This window comes from Tinamus guttatus, unplaced genomic scaffold (genome assembly GCF_059628265.1).
Source record: "Tinamus guttatus ecotype Peru unplaced genomic scaffold, ASM5962826v1 Tinamus_guttatus_pri_ptg000455l, whole genome shotgun sequence".
Lineage (NCBI taxonomy): Eukaryota > Metazoa > Chordata > Aves > Tinamiformes > Tinamidae > Tinamus > Tinamus guttatus.
In genome coordinates this window covers 792265-819335 of record NW_028288989.1, presented here as the reverse complement: position 1 = coordinate 819335, position 27071 = coordinate 792265, and the positions used below count along the sequence as shown (strand labels likewise).

General features: G+C 38.3%; 1 protein-coding gene and 1 long non-coding RNA gene across 3 annotated transcripts in view; both read left to right on the top strand.

Moving 5' to 3' along the window:
• The first annotated feature begins 817 nt into the window (after positions 1-817).
• Positions 818-27071, top strand: part of LOC148593136 (uncharacterized) — a 396995-nt gene continuing 370741 nt past the window's right edge. Inside the window, exon 1 of the long non-coding RNA XR_015913798.1 lies at positions 818-848. This is a non-coding gene — a long non-coding RNA (uncharacterized LOC148593136). The remainder of the gene's footprint in view (positions 849-27071) is intronic.
• On the top strand, positions 7732-25097 carry NADK2 (NAD kinase 2, mitochondrial). Of its 2 annotated transcripts, none has more exons than XM_010224811.2 (11): positions 7732-7749; positions 8094-8182; positions 9752-9833; positions 11783-11866; positions 16025-16161; positions 17372-17450; positions 19685-19780; positions 21851-21906; positions 21990-22043; positions 22522-22645; positions 24804-25097. In XM_010224811.2, the coding sequence occupies exons 3-11, from the start codon at positions 9763-9765 to the stop codon at positions 24940-24942; spliced, it is 840 nt and encodes a 279-aa protein (XP_010223113.1). In that variant the 5' UTR covers positions 7732-7749; positions 8094-8182; positions 9752-9762; the 3' UTR covers positions 24943-25097. The 2 variants fall into 2 exon arrangements, with proteins under 2 accessions (XP_010223113.1, XP_010223112.1); XM_010224810.2 differs by having other exon boundaries at positions 19637-19780.

The following is a 27071-nucleotide window of genomic DNA, read 5'->3' as shown; positions in this document are numbered from 1 at the left end:
GACTTTAGAAGCTGGGGCCCCAACTACCCAAAAGAACTGAGGCCAGCCACTGCTCTTAGCTGTGTAGTGGGCCTGTGCTGCTACTGCCCAGGGTCATGTGGGATTTATCATTGTGGTCATAAACTGAGGCAGTCAAGAATTTGATGTGGAAGTTGTGCAAACGGGTGATATGGATAACAAAATGGGATTTGAGGCTCCTGTGAAAGACTGGCTGAGGTGGCAGCTGAGAGTCAAAGTGGCAATGAAAGCACCTGGGAAGAGTTTGACTCATCTGCTGAAGCAGGTTATGCTATGTGAGAAGGTGGAGGAGGTGGTGGGGACTGTTCTGTTGCAGTGGCTCAAGCTGAGTAACTCCTGAGCGCATCTGTGGTGTCACCACGTAAGGGAGCCTGTGCCAGCAGCAGAGCATGTTGTTGTGGTCCATCGGGGGTCTTCAGATGTCCAGGCACTGGCTATCTTGAATGTAAAAAATTAAACTTTAAGGCAAAGCTAATGACCGAGATGTGGGAAGCCTTACACATTTGGGCTGAATAGATGCATGCAAGTTTTCAGAAAATAAGTCATGTGCCTCCTTGGGAGTGCCAAGTCAGATGTTAGTATAGGATATGCATCGATTCATGTGAGAAATTGTTTTGTTTCTTTTTGTGAGATTTAAAGTGAATATGGAATTTCTAATATTTGCAGTTATCAGCTGCAAGTTAAATATTAGTCATTCTTACAAGTCCATCCAAATCACAGAACAGTTGAGGCTGGAAGGGACCTCTAGAGATCGCCTAGTCCAACCCCCCTGCTCCAGCAGGGACACCTGGAGCATGTGGCACAGGGTGGCATCCAGGTGAGTTTTGAAGGTCTCTAGAGAAGGAGACTCCACAACCTCTCTGCGTCACCCTAACAGTAAGGAAGTTCTTGGATTGCTGGAATCATCTGCAGTCTTTTTTTTTTTTTTTCCCTTTTTCTGAGCTGGTTTTTGGGACAGCATCAATAGACATCTGCTTTATAAAAATTAATGATTTGGTCAACAAATAGTACCTAAACATGCTATGTGTGTAAAAGCATTTGAAGGCAACTTACCCATCTTAGAAGATCTCTACAGAGCAAACATTGCTCTGTTTGGTTGCACTAACTTCTTGCTGCTGGAAATTATTTCACTGTGACCACACAGCACATTGTGTTGGGTCTTGTATCCAAATTGACAGGGAGAGAGACAACCACCATACATATATATTGCCTTTTATTAATAGAAGAAAGATAATAAGTATTACCAGCTAGCGGGGGTCCGGGCTTTCCCACGCAAGGGTCGCACCACGGACCCCGACCATTTCGGGCGTCCCTCCTTTATACCGTTCTTACCCAAGAGTGTTCCCCCCTCCCGTTTCCCTGTTTTGCATTCTTGTTAATGTTATCTATTTTGCTGACTTAAAACATCTGGATAAGCAGCCCTTCTATCATCCTGATTGAGAGCAGGGCATCCTAACCCTGCCATCTATCAAGGGTCCAGACCTTGCCATGAGCAGGGCATCTTGACCCTGCCAGTTATCAAGGGCTCTGCCATGAGCAGGACATCCAGACTCCGCCAGTTATCATGGGTCCTTGTACTCTAAGACTCAACATATTCTACATTAGCTGTTTAACCCCTACAATTGGTGTGCTGATAACAGCTGTAACCATGTTTACTGCATCTTTATATCGAGTGAGGAGGGAAAGCAAGGAGTGGGAGATTGGAAATGAATCTTGTTTCTTCTGTACCACAGCAACAAGTCATGGGAGGGACATCCCACCAAAGTTAAGTTCATACAGGTTCCCTGAAAACTAATGTCTGCTCGGTGGAGAAAATGTGTCCAGTTAGCAGCTTTTTTAGTGGTGTCACGATGTGAACTCATCTTAATATATGGCACTAAAACCATACCTGGGCGGCTGGTCAGGAAGGGAGCAGCATCTGTGAACGGGCAGGAGAGCTTCACTTGAAATTCATGAGTTCTTGGGCACCAAATAAATCCCTGCAAGATTGTGGAGAGAGGGGGAGAAATCCAGAGAAAGCCTGAAAACTTAGATGCTTTCAGTACCAACTGTTAATAATTTGTGCATTGCAATTTTCATGTTGCTCTTTAGAAAATGACCTGTCAGGAGAAAAATATATTACTATACCTCTATTCCAGCTTATTTCCAGTAGATCTTCCTCTCTTGGGAAGTGTGTAAAGAATGTTTAAAAAAAGAATGGTAGGACTTTAGCTACTTCCTTACCATGAAAAGAACAGTTATCTCTATTTATTAAATTAAAATCTTACAGAATTCAAAAGACACAAATTAGAGTACACATTTACTGTATAGTAAGATTATATAAAGCTAAGACTGTTTTCAGAAATAATCCCGAGCTACTTCACTGGAATTGTTGGGATGGGTATAGCTATAGTTACAATTATGCAACCACAGTGCACACTTGCTTATTTTTACCTTCAAAATCTGATACAATTGCCTTATAGTGCTGGATAATAAAACAGAAGCAACTAAAGTGTTGTTTATTACACCTTTTTTTTTCTGTCACAAGAGGGGTCTGGAAAATGATGGAAACATGTAATGCACTCAGTTCCTTTTTCCATAATGCTTGTTTTTCCACCACTCCATTCAAATATGCTTAAACATACAAAGCAAATAAATGCAATTGTAGAGTCCTTTGGTGTTCTTTTAAGTTAAACTTCATGGGCTATATCGCTAAACATCAGATTCAAGACCAGCCAAGAAGTGGTTGGAAGTATACTTAATAATGTTTTTAAATACTTAGAGAGTTTTGATATGTGACATTTTAATGTTACTGTCCTGCTGAATTAATGAGAAGTCTTAGTGGCTCTAGTTGCTCGCTATTAGTGATTCAATAGCCTGGTTTGCACTGGATTTTAATAAACCTATTAATGTAGAAAGTAGTTACTGATTTGTTTATAGTTAACACCATAATTTGCTGTATACTGTATTAGCCTTTGAGTTACAAGCCACTCTGCGGATTCCTGCACAGTGTGCTGTAGGTGACCCTGCTTGTGCAGGGGGCTTGGGCTAGATGATCTCCAGAGGTCACTTCCACCTTTTGGGATACTGTGATTCTGTTTGAAAGAACAATACAGCTTTGATAGATGCAGAATTAGAAAACAATTCACACTGCTACCTCTGTTCAAGTATGTAGAATCATAGAATCTTTAAGGTTGGCAGGGACCTCCAGGGATCATCTAGTCCAACCCCCCGGCACACACAGGGTCACCCAGAGCATGTGGCACAGGGCTGCGTCCAGGTGCCCTGTGGAGATGTCGTTTAAACTCTTGCCTGAATGCAGTTATGCAGTTGTGTGGGTGTGTTTTTTTTTTTTTTTTTTTTTTTTTTTTTTAAAGCATCAGGAAAATTGTTGCCAGGTTCACTCCACCAAGTGACAAAATTTCTGAAATCAGCTCATATAGAAATACAGGAATACAAAATATCACAATCTGCAAACCACTTTATAATAACTGCATTATTATGGATCTAAAGGCTGTAGCATTTGAAAAGGTACTGTTATATGATGAGAGTGATCTAATTCGAGAAACAAGATCAAAATTTTCCTGGTTAAGACAGCCATAGTCTTCCAAGGCGTGGAGGATAATATGTTAAACTACTAGACATATGGCGGTCACCTCAGTGGAGGCAAATGATTATTATTAGAGTTGTACTACAAGCAAGGTTTCTAATTTCACAGAATGGCTGAGGTTGGAAGGGACCTCTGGAGACCCTCTAGTCAAAACCCCTGCTCAAGTAGGGTCACCTAGAACACATTGCCAAGGATTGTGTCCAGATGGCCTTTGAATATCTTCAAGCTTGGAAAGACAGAATGTGTCCTGTCTCAGCAGCCTGTTCTGGTGGATTTGTGAATTATATTTATATTTATATATTTAAAGCTATTAAATGATCTGAAACTGTTGTGTCTGAAGTTTTTCTGCAACCTGGAGCTTCTCAGGTTGGTTTAGCAAAGGGTGCCAGAGCACCCCCTCTGCTCTACATTACATGGGTCAAATGCCCTGGAAGAGCTGAGTGGTTCCAGGTGGGTTCATCCAGTATTATTTGAAGGAAAGTCTTTGCTGAAGCTTGGCCTGTCCTTAGCAAGTGTTTGAGCCAGAGGCTTACCAAGCAAACATCTATTCACTCGTCCCACCACCCTGTTTTCTCTAGCAAAATCAGGAAGATCAGACTGTGTCCTCAGTATTTCTTGTGCAAAAGCAAGCAGGGGAACACACTTCACCTTTGAGGAGTTTAAGTCAAATAGCTTCATCTAGGATCATTAGTATAAATGCAGCAACTGAGGCTTATATGTGTCCTGGTGAGTCTTTCTGCTTGACTACTACTTTTTAGTTAGAAGAAATGAAGGGTGGCAGTACTATCGTACACTTACAATCCATGTTTGTGTCAGATCCAGCCTGGCCACCTGTATTTTTCAATCATAAAGCTAAACTACTCCCTCGCTTCCAGCTGATGCTAGAAGAGCCACTGAAGATTCAGGTAGTGGTTTAGGGTTCCTGGAACTGCTGTAGCAGACCTTCTTCAGGAGAGGTCTTCTGAATCTTCCGAAATGCCTCTAACTGCGCATTTCTACTGAAGAAACTAGCTGCTTTTTTTCTTACTTTCACCTTTCTCTTTTGTGCTTTACCTTCTAAAATCCAGGAGCTGAATGAAATTTTAATACCACGTCATGCTATTTGTAATATGAAACAGGAAATCTTAGAATATAAATGGAAGTCTTAAATACTAGTGAGGAGAAATAAAGAACTTAGTCATTGCCTGATTTATGGGGAAAAATAATTTGTTTTAGCACACATCGATTGTTAATTTAGCTTAACTAGAAATAAAATGGAAAAATTGCCCGCGTGCTTATAAATGTAATTACTAAATTACTATAAATTATCAAAGTACTGAAGATTTTGTTACTTTTATTTTGATGTTTAATGTCTAATGTTTATACATTACAGTTTAATGCCAAAAATTCAGGATAAGTCTAGTAATAGCAAAATAATTTATATATTTTTGTGTGTATATTTTATGTTATTTCCAAATTGCATCTGAGAAAAACCTATTTTTCTTAATGTAGTGAGGTGAAATCTAGAAGATTTTACTGCTCTTAGCAATAGTAGTGGTATACCATAGAGGTTTATTTCAGCCAGTCATCTGGATGTTGGAAGCTTGTTTAATCTCTCTTCTTTTCTTCCTTTCCTTCTGAAGCTCTTAATGAAATAATTTAACATATCCAAGACAAATGCAAGTTACAGAACAGATTTGGTTATACAGCAATGAATTATTAATCTCTCTCCTTGTTAATAACACCAACAAAATGTCAGTTGAAAGGAGCTAAAATGTTAGTTGAAAGGAGCTACTGCTGAAGCTTATAGCTCAAATGCATGGAAATTATCATGCAAAGAACCATTGCTCTAAGTCACTGTTCTTTAAAAAGCTTTCTTGGACCAAGATTAAAAAGCTTTCTTGGACCAAGGTGAAAGGGAATATGCTGACAAATGAGGCAAACAAATGAGAATTGCAAGATGGAGATTTCAGTATTTGTTGTGTGTGGAAGTAATGGTCTGTAGAAATAGTTTGGAAAACACACTGTAACAACAACTCGCTTATCAGGTGCTTGTTGGCAAGAGCTTTAATCACAGCAGACATTTCTAGAAGAGGTATGAATGAGAGTTGAATTTCATAACGCGTGTTATGAAGAGGTTGTTCTGTGGATTTCCTGTTGCTTCTAGTAGTAGCAAACCACAGGTACAGTATTTGGGGACAGGTTTTGACTGCAGGTGATGATTATCTGCTTCCTTTCTCCTCACTACTCTGAATGCTGACAGCAGACCCAGCCAAGGGCAGTATTGTAGCTCACCCTCATTTCGAGTACTCTTTTTCTTTCCCCCAGCAGCACCTTTTGTGTTCCCTGTGCAACATGGTGCATTGAACCAGCACTGGTATATCTGCACCCAAGCAAAGCAAGCCTGGGAGCCCTTTCTGCTGGAGGATTTCCTGATCCCGGTTCTCAGACCAGCTAAAGATGATGTTTGTGTTAGTATTGATTCTAAACAGATGTTGAGAAGGACAGAGCTGCACTTCTAGTGTGACCACTTTCATTGAATTTTCTGTAGTTTCTTCAGCTGTGAGGCAGTCTTTGCGTTTGTCTGATGGGGGGATTTCTTGACATCAGTGAGTGACCTGACAGATGTGATCTTCCTAAGTCTCTATTGGATTGCAGTTAACTGGAGCTCTCATATCCTGGGCTCTTCTGCTCTGTGCTCTGGAATTCTGTGCTGCGGTAATCTGTATAGCAATGGGATTAGCTGTGGCTGTCTGACACTGTGCTCCTGGAGGGACATGCAACCCTGAGTAAAGACACACGAATGGCTTGCAGGTAGTGCCTGCTCAGAGTTTCTGGCGCAAAATAACTACTTTGCACAAACTCTATGCAAACTTCTGTTTCTGCACTGATAAATACTTCTTCGGCTTTTATTGTTCGAGAAAGGGAAACAGTGTCTGTATAATCATAGAATTCTTCAGGTTAGAAGGAATTTTAGGAGGCCATCTACGACAGGCTACTGCCTGAAGCAAGGTCTCATTCACTGTGGATGTATTTGTTAACTTTCTAGCTTAAGGGCACCCCTTCCTTTAATAACATCTACTTTCAAATCAGGCTTTACTTCCATACAAGCATGTATTTGATAGTGCTATTCCCAAAAGATGAGATGAAGGTAAAAGATGGAGGAGGGTGAGCAGTGGTGACTGAATTCTTCATGCAGAAGCTTGTTGCAAAAAATAATATCTTCAGCCTGAGGACTACCTGCCTGATTGTTTGAGGCTTTTCTTATGAATGCTTGCACGGTCTGAAGAGGATGGCAAGTTTAAGTATTTAAATTCTCCTACTTCCAAGATAGATAATGCTAGAATGTAAATGTTAAATATTGTTTGCTTTGTTATTGTTTAAAATTTATTTGCAAAAATCTGCTTTGTGTTCTTGGGATCAGTATCAGAACCCAGCTGGTGCATAGTCCTTAAGCTCGTGTTTCTTCTTGGTGGTGTAGGGGAAATGTTTTTCTTGTATTTGGGCTGCAATGGAAAACTGACAGCTAGCAACAAGTTGAAGGTTAATATGCCATGTGTTTCAAAGTTTCAGGTTTTTTTTTTTAATCATCATTCACGTTGCTTTTTGTCATCTACAGGACAGCACTTAGCTCTTTGAACAAACTGGCTAACTTTGTGGTTGGAAAGTTTTGGTGTATGACTGTAGTATAGTGGGTATGAATACCTTTTATGTAGATTTAAATTAGTAGTTTAATTGTAGTTTAAATTATTCTGCAAATTTAGGAGAAAACAACATCTGCAGTGGGGTAGAAATCAGTGTGGCCTACTTGCCTGGATATTCATTTAGGGCTTACCAAAAAGTTCTGCAGCTTTTTTTCTGCTGTGGTGGCATAACTAGGTTAATACCAAGCGTGAACTTCAGCTGACTGGTTTGTATATGAAGTAGTAGCTAGTGGAATATTTACAAGGCAAATATATACTTCTATGGAGATAAAATGCATGCTTTTTTATAGCTTGTGTTTATATTACCTAAATATAGTGAGTGACCAGGTAATAGTGACTAATTACCTAAAAATCAACTTCTGTCTTACAGCTTGCCTTGAAGGGATCTAACTACGCTGGTCTCCTGGAGCGACACCGCGTTCACACCAAAAACGTGGAGCATGTTGTAGATAGCTTACGGTAAGGCTGGAAGTGTCTGAGGATTTTTGAGCACAAATAGCAATGGATTGTGTTAAGCAATGAAACAAGCTCTGAGTGACCATTGCTAATGAAATAGGAATACTGAAAGCAGGATGATGCAGATGAACAGTAATTCCTGAAGCCATCTTAATGTGTAATAGTTCTGTGCACTTAACTAACACACCTTGAAAACAAATCAAAAAGATGTGAAGGACTTGTGTGAGAATCAAATGCTCGTAAACTAAATACCACTGTAATTAGTCCTTAATTACATGTCAGTTTTTCAGAAGGATATGACAAGGAACAATATAGGACACATTCAGGCTTTTTCCTGCACTTTATAGGAACGAGAGGATAGAAGTCCGTCTTGTTAAACGTCGTGAATATAATGAAGAGACAGTTCGGTGGGCAGATGCTGTTATATCAGCAGGAGGTATGACTTTGTGGTGGGGAAATATTTATTTCAGTATATTTTCATAGATAAACTATCAAAGTTTGCAGTGTGTATGAAGCATCTGGAGATATGCTCATTTTGGAAATAAATTGCTGGCGTATTTGTCAAAAACCAGGAAAAAAATGCAATGACTGTGACCATCCTCTTCTCAAGTATTTGCAGCATTAGGTGATTACTGAGGCTTGCACACCTTGGAAAAAGTTTGTGTTGTGTCAGACAACTTAAGTCAGCTGTTAAGTTAGCTGTAGTCTTCAGCTAGAGAAGGCTAAAGATTTGTTGTCATATGAACGCATGTAGCCCTAAACTCTGCTCTCTGGTTGTAGGTGTGTCAGGTAAAACTAGCACTTTATTTTTTCCTTCCCCTTCCCTTTTTTTTTGTTTTTTCTTTCACACTTTTTGCCATGACTGGAGTATCTAGTTGGGTTGTACAGATAGAAGTAGACAACTTCTGAATAGACTTTGTAGCTGCTCAGAGCATTTTGAAATGGCCAGTGGAGAAATTAACCTGATTCTTTTTCATAACATTGAGTGGCACCTGTTTATTCAACTTTACTTCATGTTTCACTGTTCAATTTTGTGTTTTACTGCAAGTACTGAAATGCGTTCCTGGGACACGATTCATGTTCAGAAAAGCAATGAACTGCAGCTTCATTCTGCCTTGCCTTTGTACCCTAGAGTCGACCTTGCTCTTGCTAGTGTTTATGACCCTTGGAAATTGTAGCAAGGGATGTGTGTTCATACTTGAAGGACCCTAATATTCTCATGTAGATTCAGCAGACTCTTCAAAGTTGGAAATTAAAGGGAGGTGTGAATGTTTCCTTTGCCAACTTGGCTATAGCAACATCTGGCATAGTTATGAAACCAGCAACTAGGAAATAGTAATGTTTTAAAGAACACCCTCTGAGTTTTCAGAACCCATATCTTGGTGTAAAGAGTGTTTCAGATTATGATTGCCCTTCTGTTTAAGGGACAGGAAAGAGACTGCTACATATCTCAGGAAATTAGGGACACTTAGATTTCTATTTAGACAGGTTTATTCTAAGACTTTTTTTCTTCAATTTTGTGTATTTGGAACCAAATAAGACCTTTAAATTTTACCTGATAGGAAAAAACTGAAACAGAACTAAAACTACTGTTTTCATGTGATTCACAGGAAGATCCGATATTATGCTGTTTCCTGTCTCCTGTGGAGATAGAGTAGTATTTACCTACTCTTGATAGTATTTATCAAACATTTTCTATTAAAAAGAATCTCTTACCTGCTCTGAAACTTGCTTCTGCCAGATTAATTTGTGTATGTGTAGCTGTTGGAGGAGTAGTATTTTTTCAGTCATTTTGTCATCTTTAATTTGGTTGTCACTATCCAGTTTTAAATAGTTTCAGTAATTTTCCTGTTCCATTTTATTTTTGTGCAACTTACCTAATCAATTGTTGACACAAAGTTTGTAATAATAATGCTTCAATTCGTGGGTGGTTTTGTTGGGAACGCTGAAATGGTACGTGAAACTAGCTCTTTATTTTTCATGCCTTTTTTCTTTTTTCTTGTAGGTGATGGTACAATGTTGCTGGCAGCCAGTAAGGTCTTCGATAAATTTAAACCAGTTATTGGAGTAAATACTGATCCTGAAAGGTAAGATATACAGTTCCTTAAGACATTTGGGAAAGCCGTATTTCATATCAGGTACCATGTATATTTGTTTTTTTTCATGATACTCAATATATGAAGAAAAGACCTTGAACAGGAAGGTTTGGTAGTATTAGATGAAACTGCTGTCTAAACTGAGAAATCCTATTAAACTGAAGTGGCTTTTCTCATCCTCACAAACAACCCATTTTCCTACAAATCCCAGTACCAGTAAGCTTTGACACCATGGGAATTTATGCAAGCTCCAGAACAAAGTAACATCCTGTTTGAAAGGAGGTTGACTGTACAATTATCTAAGTAGAAAAAGGTATTAGCTTTAAGGGAGCATTAGTGATTGTTAACTGCTGTGATGATTGTGTGGGTTAAGCATGAAGACTTAGAAATACTGTGGAAAGAATGATTTTTCAAAGTGTGCTTTCTTGGTTCTGGTTGCTCTGTAGCCCAGAACAAGTAGGTGCTCTTGAAACAGGGTTTGGAGTGTGTCTAATAGGTTAGTATTGTATAGGAATTCTGTAGGCCTAATAGGATAGGGTTGTATTCTGGTTACAAACACACCTGCAAGGGCCTATTACTTCCCCTCAGATGGCTTTTTGTCTCCTCTCCCGGCATTTGGCAACATATACGTTAGGAAACATATATGTTGTGTTACAGTGGATTATAGAAATAAAGTAAATATATTACTGCTTTTTTATTATTATTACAAAAATGCACACAATGAGTTATCCTGTCTCTTCAGAAAGGATACTAAAAAGTATTGGATAAGCAATAACTTCTGAACTGCCACAGCTGTGTTCATATGCAAGTGTAATGGCACTCAGAGCCTGTCAATGTGTATTACTAACCAAAAGCTCAAGGCTAGAGATAGCAGTATAGAATGGAAAATGGAAAACTTTTATTATTTTTAAACTGAGTAGTGCTTAGATATTCAGAAACTTAATTTGTTTATTAAGAAGGTAAATCCTGTTTGAAATGTGATAGGACCTCAACATATGTGTGGATTTGTGTGTGTGTGTGTTGTTTGTTTATTTTTTTTCTTGCCCCTGGTTCCTTCGTGTAAACCATATCATACTTAAGAGGACACTGTCTCCTCAGCCAATCAATGGCATTTAGTTGTCCTCTTACAACTCAGTACCAATTGCATTCACCTAGCAATTAGACTGATTTGGGCAGGTGGGTACAGTGTATTAGCACTGCCTACTTGGCATAACCTTCAAATGGATGGCAAGTGAAAACTCCAAACGCACTAAAGCTCTGTCTGTTGAGACTTCAAGATCTGGGTTTCTGCTTCTGATGTTTCTTAGCTCATCAGCTAAGAATGTAATCTTAGCTAATGAGAATGTGATGGCCAAAAGGATTTAGTTCTTTCTAGCCCCTACTCCTCTTCCAAAACTTTTCAAATGCTGTGAATAGACACTTTATCAGTATTAGGCCTGAATAGCAGAGTTTAAATAACAACTGTCTTCATGTTATCAAATATCACTCATGAGAAGGGATCAGTGTTTGGTTTTCTGGCTTGTATATGAGATTCCTATAACCTTAGGGGTGTCCCTTACCTGTCTGTTATCACCAACTGATTTATAAATAGAGAAATTTTCTTTCTAACTTGGAAGGTTGATTAAGCTAAAGCTCCTTTTATAGAACTGTGGTGACCAAACTGTATTAGTACAAACATAATTTTTACCATATCACTAGCTTAACAGGAAACTTCTAGGGGAAATGTGGAAGAAAGCCTATTGTGCCTCTCCCACACTTTCCTGGCGCCTGAAAAATCTGTGCTATTGCTGATGTGCTATGTATGTAGAAAGAATACAGTATCATAAAGGTCAGAGGTTCTAGCTTTGCTAACTAAAAGAGTTTTTGTTTATTTTTTTTAAGGGGTGAAATTTGAGAAATTATACTGTCATTTTCATTGTCTTTTCCTAATTTGCTTCCAGATCGGAGGGCCACTTATGCTTGCCAGTGAGATATACACACTCTTTTCCTGAAGCGCTTCAGAAGCTTTATCGTGGTGAGTTCAGGTAGGATTGATTGCTGTTATTTTTTTTTTAATGTTATCACAGAATTAATGTGCATTTTTTAAGGATGCTAAGTAAAATCTTAATGCCTCGAACTGTGAATTCTGTAGATGTTTACCGTATTGAAGAATATTTGTGTTTGAGAGTAGGATTGGAATACAAAGCATGAAACTGTCTGCCAGTTCCAGCAGACCTCCAACAGTTGACTTACTTTTTGGGATTACCAAATCTGTAATTTGCTTGAAGTGTGCTTTTATATGTGACATAGTAGAGGAGGCATCTAGAAACAGGTTAATACAGCACTTTAAATAATTGAGTGGTTCAGTCTGTTTTACTAAATGAAAATATGCTTTTAGCTCTATCCTGAGCCTTGGAAAGCAGAAGCTTTAAACTATCCATCATACTAAGTGTTTTAATTAAACCTGGTACTATTAAAACAGGTAACCTCCTGATACTGTAACTGATCTTACTGTTTTGTTGGAGGCCGTGTTATGTTTTACATTGCTGTGACTGCAGTCGTTCTTTGTTACATAGCTGAAACCTTATGAGCTCTAAGCAGGAAGCACTTTTCTAGTTATTGTTCTGGAATAAGCTCGAATGAAAACTTAATCCCCCAACAAGGACCCGTTCAGCACGAGTGCTGTTCTCTTCCTGGAGTCTTAGAGCAGCACTTGCATCACATTCTTTCATTATGTGATTCAAAACATAGTTAATGTGTGTTCCTTGCGGATCTTGATGTTGCCGTGCTTTTCTGCTCACCCTTACAAGGACTTCAGCATGAAGCCTTTCTGGGTCTGCTTTGGAAGCTACTACAGTAGGAGAAGACTGGCGCTATCTTCGGTATTTTTCAGGTGGGAGACCTGGGTGGTGTCACCAAAAGAACCCAAGTAGTTCCCTGTCTGTGCTTCCCTGCAGTGTGTCAGTTTTCTTGCCAAGTTTAATTTGAGGAGAAACGTTGGCATCGCTGATGAAAAATGAGCTCTGCAATTTTGGTGCTTCCCCTTCATGTGACTTCCGTTTTTTGTTTTCCAGTATGAAATATTTTGTACTGGTTTGGGTTATTGACCTGTTTGATCTAAATAGAACAAGTTCAGTCTCACAATCAAAACCTGAACTGTGGTTGAACGACAGTCTCACTAGTTATAAACAGTCACCCTTCCCTGTTCTGAAAGCCTCAAAATCATTAGTCGCAAGCAAAGAAGAAATCTGCTACCAGTTTTGGATAAATTGGAACAATATCTCCTTAAATGACTCATTGGCAGGGTTGTATGCATTTTGTTCAGGCACAGAGAAAGCAAAACTGAGGGAGGAGTTTGACAGGCAACAGTATGGGCTGGGAAGGGGAACCTGAGACAGGTACAGGGCTTGGAAGTTAGGGTGTGAAAGCTCAGCTGAAGCTACTGTTTCAGTACTGAGCTAGAGAGTTGATGAGAAATCCTTGATGCTTGAGTTATACCAGTAATACTTTCATTTTCCTTAAATAACAGAACAAAACTGAAATATAAATCACATCCAGTTAAAACATCTTCCAGAACATTTAGGCTGGAGTCTTTGTTTCACTGTGAATGGCTGAACACATTTTAATGAAAGATGCAACTTTAAGGAGCTAATAGTTCAGTCCCAGTTCCCCCTGGCCACAACAGGAAAGAATTAGACTGAAAGAGAAATGGTCTGAACGACGGAAGCAGCAGTTTAATTGTTAGGGGAGGAACAAGAAGTACAGCAGAAGAAATGGGTTACAACAAAGCAGTCTAAAACCCACTTGGGATGGAGATTGAAAAGATACAAAGGAAAGTAAATTTTGAGGGGAGAGAGGAATGAAGAAAACCAGCATTGCTCTGAAGAAAAAAATAATTAAGTGTAAGCTTAATTGGAATATGGTTATAGAGACTTGAGCTCATGACTTTGCTTTTAGCAAGCAGAGATTTGAGAGTGTGTGAAAATTCAAACAAATTACAGACAAGGAATATAATGGTGTGCATGTGTAGGAATGTAATTATTCCCTGCCTTGATTTTTGAAATACAAGTGACCAAGGATAACAAAGATAGGCATGTAAATGCAGTAGTGGAACATCAAAGAAATTGTAAGCAACAGGGAAAGAAAGTGGCAAACAATACTGCCATTGGAGCCCTGGCATGACTAGTCCCCTTTCTCTAGGAACATTACTTTCTCAGGTTCCAGCATTAATCTTAACTAATAATGAAAATGCCAGGGCAGAATAGGAGAAGAATGGGTTTTTGATGACTAGCCAGTTTTCAGACTTATTGAGGCTAAGGAAACTGGTTAAGTAGGTTGGTACTGAATGAAACAGTGTTTTCTCATAATTCCTGAAGGACACGGAGGTGTCAATGACTACAAAAGGGGTTTGCTTCATTCTGCAGGTATGTGGCAGTCACCTTGTTAGTGACAAGCCTGTGTAAACATTTCACTTGCAGTTCTATTTAACAATCAACATCAAGACTTATTAAGAGCAAACAATGTTAGACTATCCATGTTTCTTTTTATGGGAGTAAACACTAAACAGTGTAACATTATCTCAGAACAGTAGCTATTCTATATGCTTATTTTATGGGAGTTTGAATGTGTTTTAGCGTGAGTGCTGTAAGGAAGCTAGTGTAGTGATATCTATTGCAAGCTGTCTGCCTTAATTGTACTTAGAGCTAGCTACACTAAAGGTACATTGAATACAGCTCTCCAAGGATGCCCTTGCCTTTGTAGCATCAAAGACTCTCTCATCATTTGGATGAAAGAGTGAATAGATAGTACACTTATTAAAGATCAAGGTAGCATGAACTACAATCTAAATAAATTAAGGCATTAAAATAAATGCTTTGCAGTTCAGTCAAGACATGTGCGAAGGATTGCATTTACTGATTACAGTAATGAGATGCGCAAATACATGATGAAGAGGCAGATGTTTCTCGAAAGAATCTTGAAATACAAGATATTAAAAATGTAAGTTAGTGTCAGCACTGCAGAAAAGCAAACATCATAAAACTTCCTGTAAACACAAGTTGTGTATAAGACATGAAGTAATTCTTCTCTAGCACTGGAAGGCCTCAAATGGTGCACTACATGAAGTGTGGGGTATTGAAGTTTCAGAAGAACAACAGCAATAAAGCTGATGGGAGTTTCCTCTCTGTTCTTACCCAAGAAGTCCTAGAAAAGTTGATGCATTAAGGTGCATGGAAGAGAATTATGTTTGCTCAGTTCAGGAAAGATTAAGTGAAGTCACGGTATGTATTTGAGGATTAATGTTGTTTCAAGGCAAAACGTTGTCCTGATTCAGGAGATAAAGAAAAACTACTAATGGATTTTCATCCAGCCTAGATTTGTGTGCTGTTATTTCAGGAAAAAATTGATCTGATTATTGTGACCCAAAGGTCAGCAACATGAACTGGGAAGTCTGTGTTCAAAATGTTTCATTATGCTTCTTTTTCTGAATCAGAATTGCTATTACTGCTTTGTTTAATATAGTCTCATAATAGGAAAAGAAGTTTTTCTAGGAAAAACAAAAATCTAAATAGTGTAACAGTTTAGGAAGTAATGTTTTTTATATTCCTCTGTTTCTTCATTTGAACTTCTCTGCCATAAACCTATAAAACTTGCCAAGCTAGGAAATTATTAAAATACCAAGATATTTATGGCCTTCATGGACAAAGGAATGGATGTAGTCACTCTTCTGTGAGTGTAAATGTATATGTGTGACTTCAGTGACTGTAAATGTAAACAAAATAATGGCAAAAAAAGAAAAAAAGTAGCATCTATTGTGTAAATGCCTAAGAGTCTGTTACTCCCAAAGTCATTGTGGTCAGTCATTAATTCGTAAGTTACAGTCATATGCATAAAGTACTAGAATGTTATATGTTACGTAGTGTTTGTAGATTCTTTTGGCCATCTTATTTCATACATACAAAAGTTAGGTAGCAATTTGGGGAATGTAAAATACTGACATTTGAATGTGCTTTTCTAAATTTAAAAGTGATAGTGAAAGCTGTAAAACTTGAAACCTTGCTTGGAATGTACTGCAACTTTTCATCTTATAATGCTCTGCTTTAAGAGTGAACCAGTAAATCTCTTCTATCCTCAAGAATTTGATCTGAGCTAACCTTACAATGAGCTTTCTAGCTATTGATACCAGTTTCTTTCTCCTTTTTTAGGTGGCAGTGGCGACAACGAATCCGATTGTATCTTGAAGGAACTGGCATTAACCCTACCCCTGTAGATCTGCATGAACAGCAGCTAAGCCAGGAGCAGTACAGCAGGGCTCATATAAATGAAAGATTGCAAGATCAAAGTAGGTTGAAGTTTGTGACAAGAATGTAGCCACTTTGTCATAACAGCTTGATTTAGGAAATGAGGATTTGTAAGAATACAGAAATGTTTGAAGTCTGGTTGCTACCATACATGACTGATAGAGATACAAATATTTGAGAAGTGAGGGAGAAAAGAGTCTTCTTAGACTCTAAGGCTTTGTTTTCTAAGGGAATACCTTTAGGTTTTTATGTGCTGCTTCTGCACTGTACATTTAAAATTAGTTTTTGGTTTTAAAAGTTAATTTATAAACTTTTTCCCTTAAGTACTTTACCTATTGGAAAAATATTTAAGCTTTTTTAAATGGTGCCATAGTGTTTCTGTGGAGATGCTGGGTTACTACATAAACTGTTTACCGCACAGTTAGACATTTTCGACTAAAATGTGTGTGTGCATGAGCTCTTTTGCTGAATTTGAGATAGGTTTTCTTCAACTGTGAGGCCTGCCCACAAGTGGCAATACACACATAAATACTTGTAGAAGAAGGTTATTCTGTTAACTTTTTGTTGTTGAAGGATGGGAAGTCTCAACAAGGAAATCATACTGCTTAAATACTGCATAAATAGCTTGTAGATTTTTTTTGTAAATTGAGACAAATTATTCTAACTTCAAGAGGAGGATTAAAGTGCTTCAAAAATGAAGATTTCTTCCTGGTAATTCCTAAGTAATAAAACACTTTCCATTGTTTTATTTATGGTGGACTAAAGATAAGTTTCTGTCTTTGTTTCTGTTCTGGATTTCCCCACTGAAAAGGTCGTAATGTGATTATATCTTAAGCTCCATTAATGAGAAGTTAGTCTGTGATGTGTAATGTAACTCTTTGAAATTTACGCCAAACTTCTGTTAAGTCACTGAGGGGCCTTCACTAAGCTAGAGGAGTGACCGCTGACAGAAGAGGGGTTCAACCTGTCTGGTTAACCACAGTTAAGTTTGAGGAAAAACAATGTTCGAGAACACATCCTTGTGTTACTGACCTTGGTTTAAACACTTGTCTCCGGTAAAGGCCTGTGACTAGATACAGAAGGAATTGGTGGGAAGAGAAATGAGTCCCTGAGGACAGCTGAACACAGAGAATCAAGATCTAGAATGTGGTCTCAGGCAGCAGACTACATTCTCCAGAGAGTGATAATAGTTTTTGAAAATGTAAGTTTTGGAGTCATGGTTTGAAACGGGTGTATTTTCAATACTTGCAGGAGCTGAGGTTTCCGGTCCTTATCTTTTGCCAGTGAGAGCACTCAATGAAGTCTTCATTGGGGAATCTCTGTCATCCAGGTATGTTTAATTGCTCACTATGGCAGCAAGGCAGGATTCATGTTTTAATGACATTGCAACGGGCAATTGGTAACAGGAAGTCTTTTCTGCGTGCTTTTTATCTTAGTCATTGCGTTGCTGCTGGTTTCAAAGTGTGTATTCAAAGATTATTTGGTGCAGTAATAAGAATTGGTGTTTTCCCCCTTCTTGTCTGACCATTCCTCATTTCATTATTCCTGCCTGCTTTTTTCCTTTGTTTTACTCCTTTCCTGGCCAGTTCTTACATAATCCCATACCTTCAATTGCTTTCTTTATAGTGGATTAAAGATTTTAGTGACTTTCATATCTGTCTGTCTGTCAAAGGCCTCTTGTCCTGCATGTTTTCCTAAATATCTCATAGTAAACTTAACATGACCAAGCTGAAATCCTAGTAACTTCTGCTTTCCCCCTTTCTGTCATTAGAGGCAGAGGTAACGTCATTCCTTTGGCTGAGCATATGTTATTGTATGAAAATATCTAACAGTTACTCCCTTGTTTTTAAAAGCCAGTGTATATGAATTCCTGGTATTGCAGTCTCCAAAATGTCTTTAAGACTTTCATTTCTGTCCTGAAAATAATGGAATCTCTGCTAATCAAGCGATACCAAGGATGTGGGAATGGGACTGGGGCTGTGGGATAGGAGTTAAAGCATAATCCTGAGAACTTTTGACCAAATTTTATTTTATTTTTATTTTTAAGAATATCCCTTTCCCTTTTACTCTGTGTCTGTCTTTTTTTTAAGCCTTGAGAGTGTAACTTCTTGTGTTTGTACAGTGCCTGGAACACTGTGGTTGCTGCTGGAAACAGTATAAATGTTCCATGAGTGCTCTGTCTTCCATCTGGACTGCAGCCTCAGACTGGCAGAATCTGTATCTGAAACAGATACATATTTTGCTTTCTATTAAGTCAAACCTAATTTTATCAAGATACTAAAAAAGTTTCGCTAACGTACAGTGATAGAGGAAGACAAAGCTGCTCCCCAACACTTTGCAATAACCTGCTATTGCCAGAAGTACATTGTGCTCCTTGGTTCTGCTAGATTTGACAAGCACCAAGGAACACAGTACCTATAGGAGAAAATATCTGGTAGCGATAATAACTAATAAGGGCTTTTTGTGCATGACAGTTGAGAAAGCAAAGGAACAAAATGGTATTTAGCTTGAAAAAACTGCCTTAAACTGAATCAAGCTGCGCATCTGTGCTCCTAACTTGTTTCTGTTTTTTTTTTGTCTTCCCATATATGTATATGGCTTGGTTCAGGCAGTCTAAACTGTTTGACACCAAATATTCAAGAAATACATTCTTTCCAGTCTGTCCAGAATAAAACTCTCATCACCCAAAGCAATTCAGCAAGCTTCTTTTACTAAGAAGGGTGGGACTTAAACATGCTGAACACGGTGAAATGTGTTTTTCTGAAAAGGCCTCTATTAACCTCAATACTATATTGTATTGTTGGACTAGGCATTATAAATGCCAGCAGTTGCAGTTCATAAATAGATGCTGAGATGTACTGAAACTGTATGGAAAGAGATGTTCTGGTTGGCATAGGCCTCATATTAGTAAGAAATTGCATGAGATACAAATAATACCGTACAAAATGATGGTGGTTGTCCCTGAAGGCTTACTACACTGAGTTTTAGGAAGAATTTGCCATGGAGAGAAACTAAGTCTGCTGACTACAGTCAAGCTAAAGTGTTCATGAAGAATCGCAGTGTATTTTTATTAACTGAAGTGATCAAGAATTCAGCTTGAAGCCATGTTATTACTCACTGATGGTGGAATTATTACCTATTAGTGTTTCCTGATGTAGTTTTATGAGACCCAGTCACAGCATAAGCACAGTTTATGCAGTAGTTCAACAATTATGCAGGGAAGGTAATGTATTTGTAGTTTTGTTTGTAAGTTTGCAAACCCTTCTTAAATACAAAGTTATTGCCAGATGAACTACAGAGTTTGTTGCACAAAATTTAATGCAAAAACTGGCTACAGAAAAACTGCTTAAAAGTTCATGCTGCAAATTATAAAAACTGCCATGAAACAGTGAATCAAAAGTGACTGCCAAATCAGACATACACTGTACAAAGCCTGTGAAATTGTCATCCGTATTTGAAACTGGCCCCTCTAAATTTTTATGTGCCTGATAAGGCTGTGTGTTCTGTCTCATTCAGGGAGAACTTTAAGTCCTGCAAACCCAGTTTTAAATTCTCGCTTCATAGGGCCTCCTATTATGAGATATCAGTTGATGATGGTCCATGGGAAAAACAGAAGAGTTCAGGGCTTAATGTATGCACTGGAACAGGATCAAAAGCATGGTAAGTTCATTTCACTACTTTGACAGAAAAGATTGTTTCAGATAAATTAGCCTTTGAATCTCTTTTGGTTAAGTTTCTTACCTAACTTGAGGCCCTCTGGGGCGATGGTCAGTTAATGCATGGCTCAGCTATGTCCAGACATTCTCAGTGTGGTTCAAAGCTGCCGCAGGGTTTGAGAAGAGCAGAGCACTTGCAAGGGCGAAGAGGAGAGGGAGAAGAAGGAGCTGAGGGATGGTGACAAACTTGCCTTAGCTTTAAGGAAGTTGGATGCTCTGTATAGAGGTGACTGGTGCTCTGGCTTGCAGAGCTTGTAAAGGGGTTTCCTTGAACGACTCTTGCTGGCTAAAACAAAAATATTTAGATGTAGCAGTTTGGAAAACTTAGAAAATCTCAGCTCTAAGCAGAATGAGCAAATGTGTACTTGGAAGCTGCCAGCAGTATTCTCTGGCACATGTATTGGCTGTTCTACTTCCAGCCCTCTTTTAAAGTAGTTGAAAAGGCACAGTTTCTTTGCCAAAGTACTTCCCTAAAATAAAGGGCATGTCTAAGTGAAATTATACTAGCCTAATCAAAGGGTTAATGTTCTTAACTTTAATTTAAACAAACTGCAGCGCTGCGTGTAGATATAAAACTGTAGATTTGAGATGTGAGCAGTGTACAGTGAGAACCTGTTTCATTTGGAAATCTGGCTGTGTTTATGTTTTAAAGTTGTATAACAGGACCCGGATTTATGTGGCAGACTAACAGGGACTAAAACTGGAGTCCTTACTGAAATACAAAAATGAATATTCATGCTGTCACTATGGTTACTGGGTTTTAGTTTTCATTGTGTTTCAGAATCTTGTATTCAATGAACAGAAGTTGGTCGTGGAAGCTGCCAAGGATGAAACTGGCACATTGCTGGGGCAGCTTTCCTCGTGTTCAGTACCTTGGGAATGTACCACCTTAGCCTAGAGCTGTTCCTGTGCATTTTAGCTGTTCCTTATGCATTTTCTGCAAATCTCCCAGGATTGTGCATCTTCAGTGCCACAGGCCTGTTTATTGCTGACTTCTCTAAGGTTACTCTATGGCTTTGTGACTCTGGTACATTATGGTGCAGGTGCCTCAGGAAGATGTGCTTATGCAAACTGTGATTGAGGGAGTTCTCTTGGGAGTTCAGGCCCCCTCAGCCCGAGAGGAATTTAAATCCTCCAAATGCTTCTTTGGCATAAAAAGGCATAAAAGTAGCTAATTAGGAAAATATGACTTTGGTTTCTCAGTTTCTTCTAAGCATCTGCTTGGGCTTGCAGGTAATAAAGGACTATAAGAGAAGATCAACTTTAGACGATAATCCTTGCCATTTTTTGTAGTCTACTAGGTATGTGGTGATCGTCTGTTGTGGTCTGGTGATAGTTACTGTCACCCCAGAGGTACCAAATGCAAAATTGTAGGTTCCACTGAGAACTGGGCAGCTGAGGTTTTTAGTGCTGTGCAAGTGTGTGGTTGGCACCTAAATTCATTTGAACTTGGGCATAGAAAGTGACTGTTCTATACTGATATGTGGAAATGGTTCGCACTGAGGTTTCTTGCTGACTTGCCATGTACCCAAATGTGGCAAAACCAAAAAGTGTCTAAGTGTTTTCTGTTGATATCGTAATTCTTGCACGATTCAAGCACATATTCCTATGGTACACTTGTACAAATCTTATGATACTTTGTCAGTGAAGAGGTGTGGAGTCCAGTAAGTTAGAAATAACCCAAGAAATTAATTTGCAAGAGGTGAACTGAAGGGATAAAAAACACACATAACCTGTACAACTGTCTTTTTTAATACAGACTTAAATGATAAATTGTTTGGGTTATAGGGCAGGAGAATTATTAATAGGGAGACTGCATCCCTATCAGGTCCTACCTTTCTGAAAACAGATAGATTTGCAACCCAGTAGTTATTTATTGTATTTTCTGATATCAGTGCCCACACTTGATAATACTCCTTTATTAGTCCTTCCTGGAGTGAAATCTAATTCTTACCTGTATGGAAGTGTTGTTCTCAAATTGTATTGCTTAGCAACCTTGTATTTCTTTGTTTAGGTCCTATAATATTAACAAGATAGCAAATCAAGCTGTTGAAGAGATCCTTAAGATTGGTGAGTGAACCATGTGGCACTACTGGCTAAATTTATCTGAAGATACTCCTATCTAATTGGGGCTCTCTTTCTTGGCTCAACAGCTGAAAAGCATGGAGGTTTGAATCTGCCATTGAACGCAGAACTAGTGGAAAAAGGTTAGTGAAAATGATGATTTTTCTTTAAAAGAAATTCAACCAGTTAATTTTGTAGTTAATTTCTGTGAACTCGAATTCTAAACACTATTTTAGTACTCCTGCACTATTAGCTTATCTTAAAAACATTATTAAGCTTTGTGGAAAAATATGCTTTTTAATATGTATTTATATATGCATATATGTGCACATACACACATAGTTTTTTTAATATATATGTATCTCTTCAGGAGAATATCAGTTCTAAAATTCCAAACAGCTAATATGAATCACCTGAAGAGAGCTGGTGAATGTTAGTCATGCAGTGGACTGCAATAGATCTTCTGTACAGTTCAATGCTTTCTAAAGTGAAGGCTATTTAACAGCTGGTAAGGCTCAGTATTACCTCTAGGTAGGGAAAACTCTCCTTTCCTGAAGGAATGGATATTTTTGAGAGTAATTTTATCTGGGAAAAACTAATGGCTGATTTTTCTACTTACAGTAACAAATGATTACAATGACTCCCTGCTCTATAGTCCAGAAGAACCAAAGATGCTTTTCAGTATTCGAGAACCTATTGTGAACAGAGTTTTCTCAAGTAGTCGGCAGCGTGGCTTTTCTTCAAAGTAAGTGTTGGCTGCAGCAATTACTGAAGCATTATTTCATTCTGTATATTTCTTGAAATGTGAGTAACCTAGGAGTTTCACTTGACATCTTTCAACTCCCAGCTCGTGTTATGAGAAGCTTGAGCATTACTTTCATAGGAAGAGGAAGAGAGTGTCTGTAAGTTGTGTTATGCCTTTTTTTTTTGATTGTTTGATTCATGCACAGTCCTGCAGAATAAAAGCACTGTGACCACTTCGGGGTGTGTGCTGTTCCCTATGCTCTGTAAGATGTGCATTGACAAAGTGGACTAAATTCAGCCAAGAGCCACTGAAGTGATTGAGGGCTGGAATATATGGTATTTAAGGGAGAAACGCTAAGGGATCTAGTTTTGTTTAGCCTGGAGAAGAGAAGGTTAAGCAGGAAATCTAACAGCTATTTTCTCCATACCTAATGGATAGTTACAGATGAGACTGAGTTAGATGCCTTTTAGATGTACATAGCCAAACAGCAGGGAGCAACAGCCATGATTTGTAGGATTTAAAATTCTGAACAAATACAAAGAAAAAAGTTTTCAGAATGAAAAAAGTAAGACACAGACATAGGCTGCCTAGAGATTGTTGTGTCTCTGGCCATGGAGATGTTCAAAACCTTGACTGGGCACCCCTGTGCCACCTCATCTGTCTTTGAAGTAAGACCTGCTTTGAGTGGAAGATTGAACTAGGTGTCCCTTGTAATCTAAAGTATTATATAATTTAGTCATTCTAATTTGGGGTGCGTTTTACAGAATTTTCCGTAAGTAAGCAAATAGGAACGCTGTAGGTGCAGTTATTCTGAAAGTTGGATTAAGAACAGTATGATATTTCAATATTAACCCAATATGAGAAAAGTGACTCAGGTCAATACAAATCTCTCATTAAATTTTGAAATGCTGCTTAAATGTACAGCTTCTGAAAGGTTATCCTTTATTTCCTCAGAAAGGGTTATTTTTCTAACCTGCAAGAGGCAGTTTTGAGTAAAATATCTGGGATTCATGTTATTCAGCAGAAGACAACTGAATCCCAGCTTCTTAACTAAGTGTAGGGAAAGTAATGAAGCAATCGCGGCTGCAAACACTTGTACTAAGCCCAGTAGAGAGGATGCATGTTGCTGGATGGTACGTTCTTGATGTGATGCCAGCAAGTAATAGTTGAATTTAAATTTTGGAGATCAGGAGCAAGGTTTAAATCAGGAACAGTCAAGCCCATGCATGTGCAACTGAAGTCTTAAAATTGCTCTGGCATCTACTAGTTCCAATCTAGTAGCACGAAAAAAAAAAAACATTTGGGGAGTTCAATATTTAATATTGCTTCTACCTTTCATGTTTGAAAGGATAAATGCCAACAATTCAGTTCATTTTCCTTTTAAAGGTAAGTGAAAAAGAATAGCTTTATTCTCGTTTGCCCAGTAGTAGAAGAGCTGCCTTAAAATACATTAGCAGATTTTCCTCTATTAGCTTCAACTAAGGAGTCAAACTCATTTAATATTGACAGCAATGTGTTGCCATACCTATTTATGGTACTGCCTGGCACATGTTCTTCAGTTTTGACCTTCAGTTTTGTGTTTGAAATGACTTTCCCTGCTCTCTGAATGTTTCATGTAACAAAGTAGAATATATTAATACACAAATTTTCTAGAAATCTTTAGTGTTGATGGTTGAAACTGTATTATAGTTTAAAATTATGCATTAGAACTGTGGGGAATTAATGTAAAATATTTTTTCTGCAAATGATTTGTTACATAAATAGATATTAAATGGGATTGTCCCCTTTCCTCAAGAGAGCTAACCTACAGCTTTCAGTATTGAGTGCTGTTGCATGGGCCGTCCTCGCTTTCCATGGGCAGGTGTGATTCTTCTTTGACAAGGTCCTCAGTCTGCTCTAGACTTTGCTGTAACTCTGCGAAGCACTGATAATGCTGGAGGATGCTCGTACTTAGCCTCTCAAATTCTTGTGTATATAAGGGTGCTGAGCAAATAGTGTTGGTGCTTGGGGATCCTGGGTGACTGAGGGTTCGCCCACCCATCCAAGGAAATACCTCAGAAGCAGCCTATGTATTCGAGTAAAAGCTTGTGTGAAGTAGCTCAAGACTTGCACTATTCACTGAGAACTGTTTTTTTTTTCTTTTTTTTTTTCCCTCCAGAGTCTGTGTCCGTTCCCGCTGCTGGGATGCATGTATGGTTGTAGATGGAGGAACATCTTTTGAGTTTAATGATGGGGCAATAGTTTCAATTATGATTGATACAGAGGATGCACTGTGCACTGTCCTGCTGGAAGAGTGAAGGATCCTAATGTGTCTTCTGTGGAAATAGTTCTGGATCCAGAGAGGGAGCTCCTGGGGATAGACAGCATGTCATGTTGCTGCATTAAGTTGGAAGTTAGCTTTTTTGGATGCAAGAGCATTTGAAAGAAGCTTGAGACCCTTTTTGTTCCTTGGGATGGGGAAATCTTAGAAACCTGATACTTAAGCTGTTTTGCATCTGGTGTAAAAAAAAAATGTATCTGAAGTCTTACAACTACAGCTTCTAACCTATAAGGCAAACGTGAAAGAGCATCTTTTTAAACTTAGGTAGATGGGTTCAAATTTTAAGTCAGTAGCATTAAATATTCAGATGTACAGTTTTTTTAATAGCAGTCTGGGACTGATGAAACTAAACACTGTCATACAAATACTTTTGTAGAGAAGCTGACTGTCAAGATTGAGTGACTTAATGCAAGGTTGCATAGATTTTGGTACATTCTGATAGTGAACTAACAAAAAAGGAAATATGAAGTTTTTATATGCTTTTCAAAAAATTTTCAACTTTGTAGTTTTCATATAACTTGTGACAGATCTTTTGGCTCTTCCATTTTTTTTTTTTCCTACGGTATAGATTTACATTAAAACTTCAGTCTGGTTTAGTTTCTAGGAGCTCTGTTCACATTCTGAATGAGTTAGCTCTCACCTTTGCTGTTTGAATAGCAAGAGACTTGAAACCTACATGTATTCTTAAGACCTTCAGCAGAAATACATTAAGTATCAAAAGTGTATTAAGTAATGTATGTTCCTTCCCCGAGTGGAGTAACTGGTTTGCAGATGTTCAGGCACAGTAGTTTATGTAGGTAGCTATCACTAAAAAAAGGCCTTAGTAAATGAAGTGGTTTGGAATTTTGGCTTCTGAGCTGCTTTATCATGACAGAAGAATGAGATATGCCAAGCACTAGAGGCTGGAGTGCAGGTTGACACCTATGTGTTTCCCTGTCTTCCTAGTCTGAGTTTTTAACTACCCCAGGAAGTGCTTCCTTTCCCAACCCCGTGCTGAATTCTCCAGGTTCAACTGGTGGCAAGTTACAGCTAACTTCATCTGCTTTTAATTGGGTATCAGCTAGATAAACAAGTTTTTAATACAGGAAAAAAAAAAAAAAAACTTCTGTGATTATAAAAGGGGAAAGTGACTTTTAAATAACATTTTTAGAAAAACTGTGAACTTTGACTGATCATGCTGATCAGTGCATAGAGGAGGAGAGGGCAGAATTTGAGCAGTTTTTTACAGCTCAAACTCTTCAAGTACATGGCTTGAAAGAACTTTTGTTTACTACAGATCAGTTTCCAAAGTGCAGATTTCCTCAAAATACTTGAGAAGAGACTTCTGTGGCAGATGAAGATCAGAAGATCTGTCAGGTCTGATGGAAGTATTGTCCAGTGTGGCCAGTGTATTTATTGCCAGTGACAAAAAGGTAAACCGACCTTTTCACAGGTGGAGAAAGTGGACAGCAGATCTTCCCCTTCCACTAGTTGTATTTTTTCTCCAGAATTAACTCTGTTTCAGAGTTCAGAAGAATTTGGCAAGACCACTGAATTCTAGTAAAATCTGATACAGCCTTTTCAATAAGCTATCCCTGTTCTGTGCACATTTCATCTTCCAAGTGTGCTAGTGTTTGAAGTGTGATTTACAATAGCAGCTTGAATTATCTGGACTGTAAATGTGAAGGGGAAAATCAAAGTACCCTGGTATTCTTTAGAAAATTTTAAATTCAGGAGACTGCAAATAAAGCACTTCTCTATATCTAAAGTAATCTTTAAAAACTACTCTAAAAGTAAAGATGTGAAAGACTAATCCTTCTTTAGAAAGTGGGTTGCACAGAAACTAGAGGATTAGTTATTCCTAATCCATCTGTAACCAGAGCAATGATACTTTATGTGCCTCTGTTCAGTGTACTAGGCAATATGCTGTTTAAAAAAACAAGCCAGTGAAATGAATTTATTACTTCCTAGGGCTTTGCCAGTAGCTGTTAGATCAGAGGCTTATTTGGGATTAAATATTCATGTGTTTAAAGTGTCTTTGAATACCTTCGTGGATTAAAATGTATGACAGAAGTTAAGTAGGGAACAGAATCAGACATGTGTGCGCTGTAATGTTTAAATGGACAC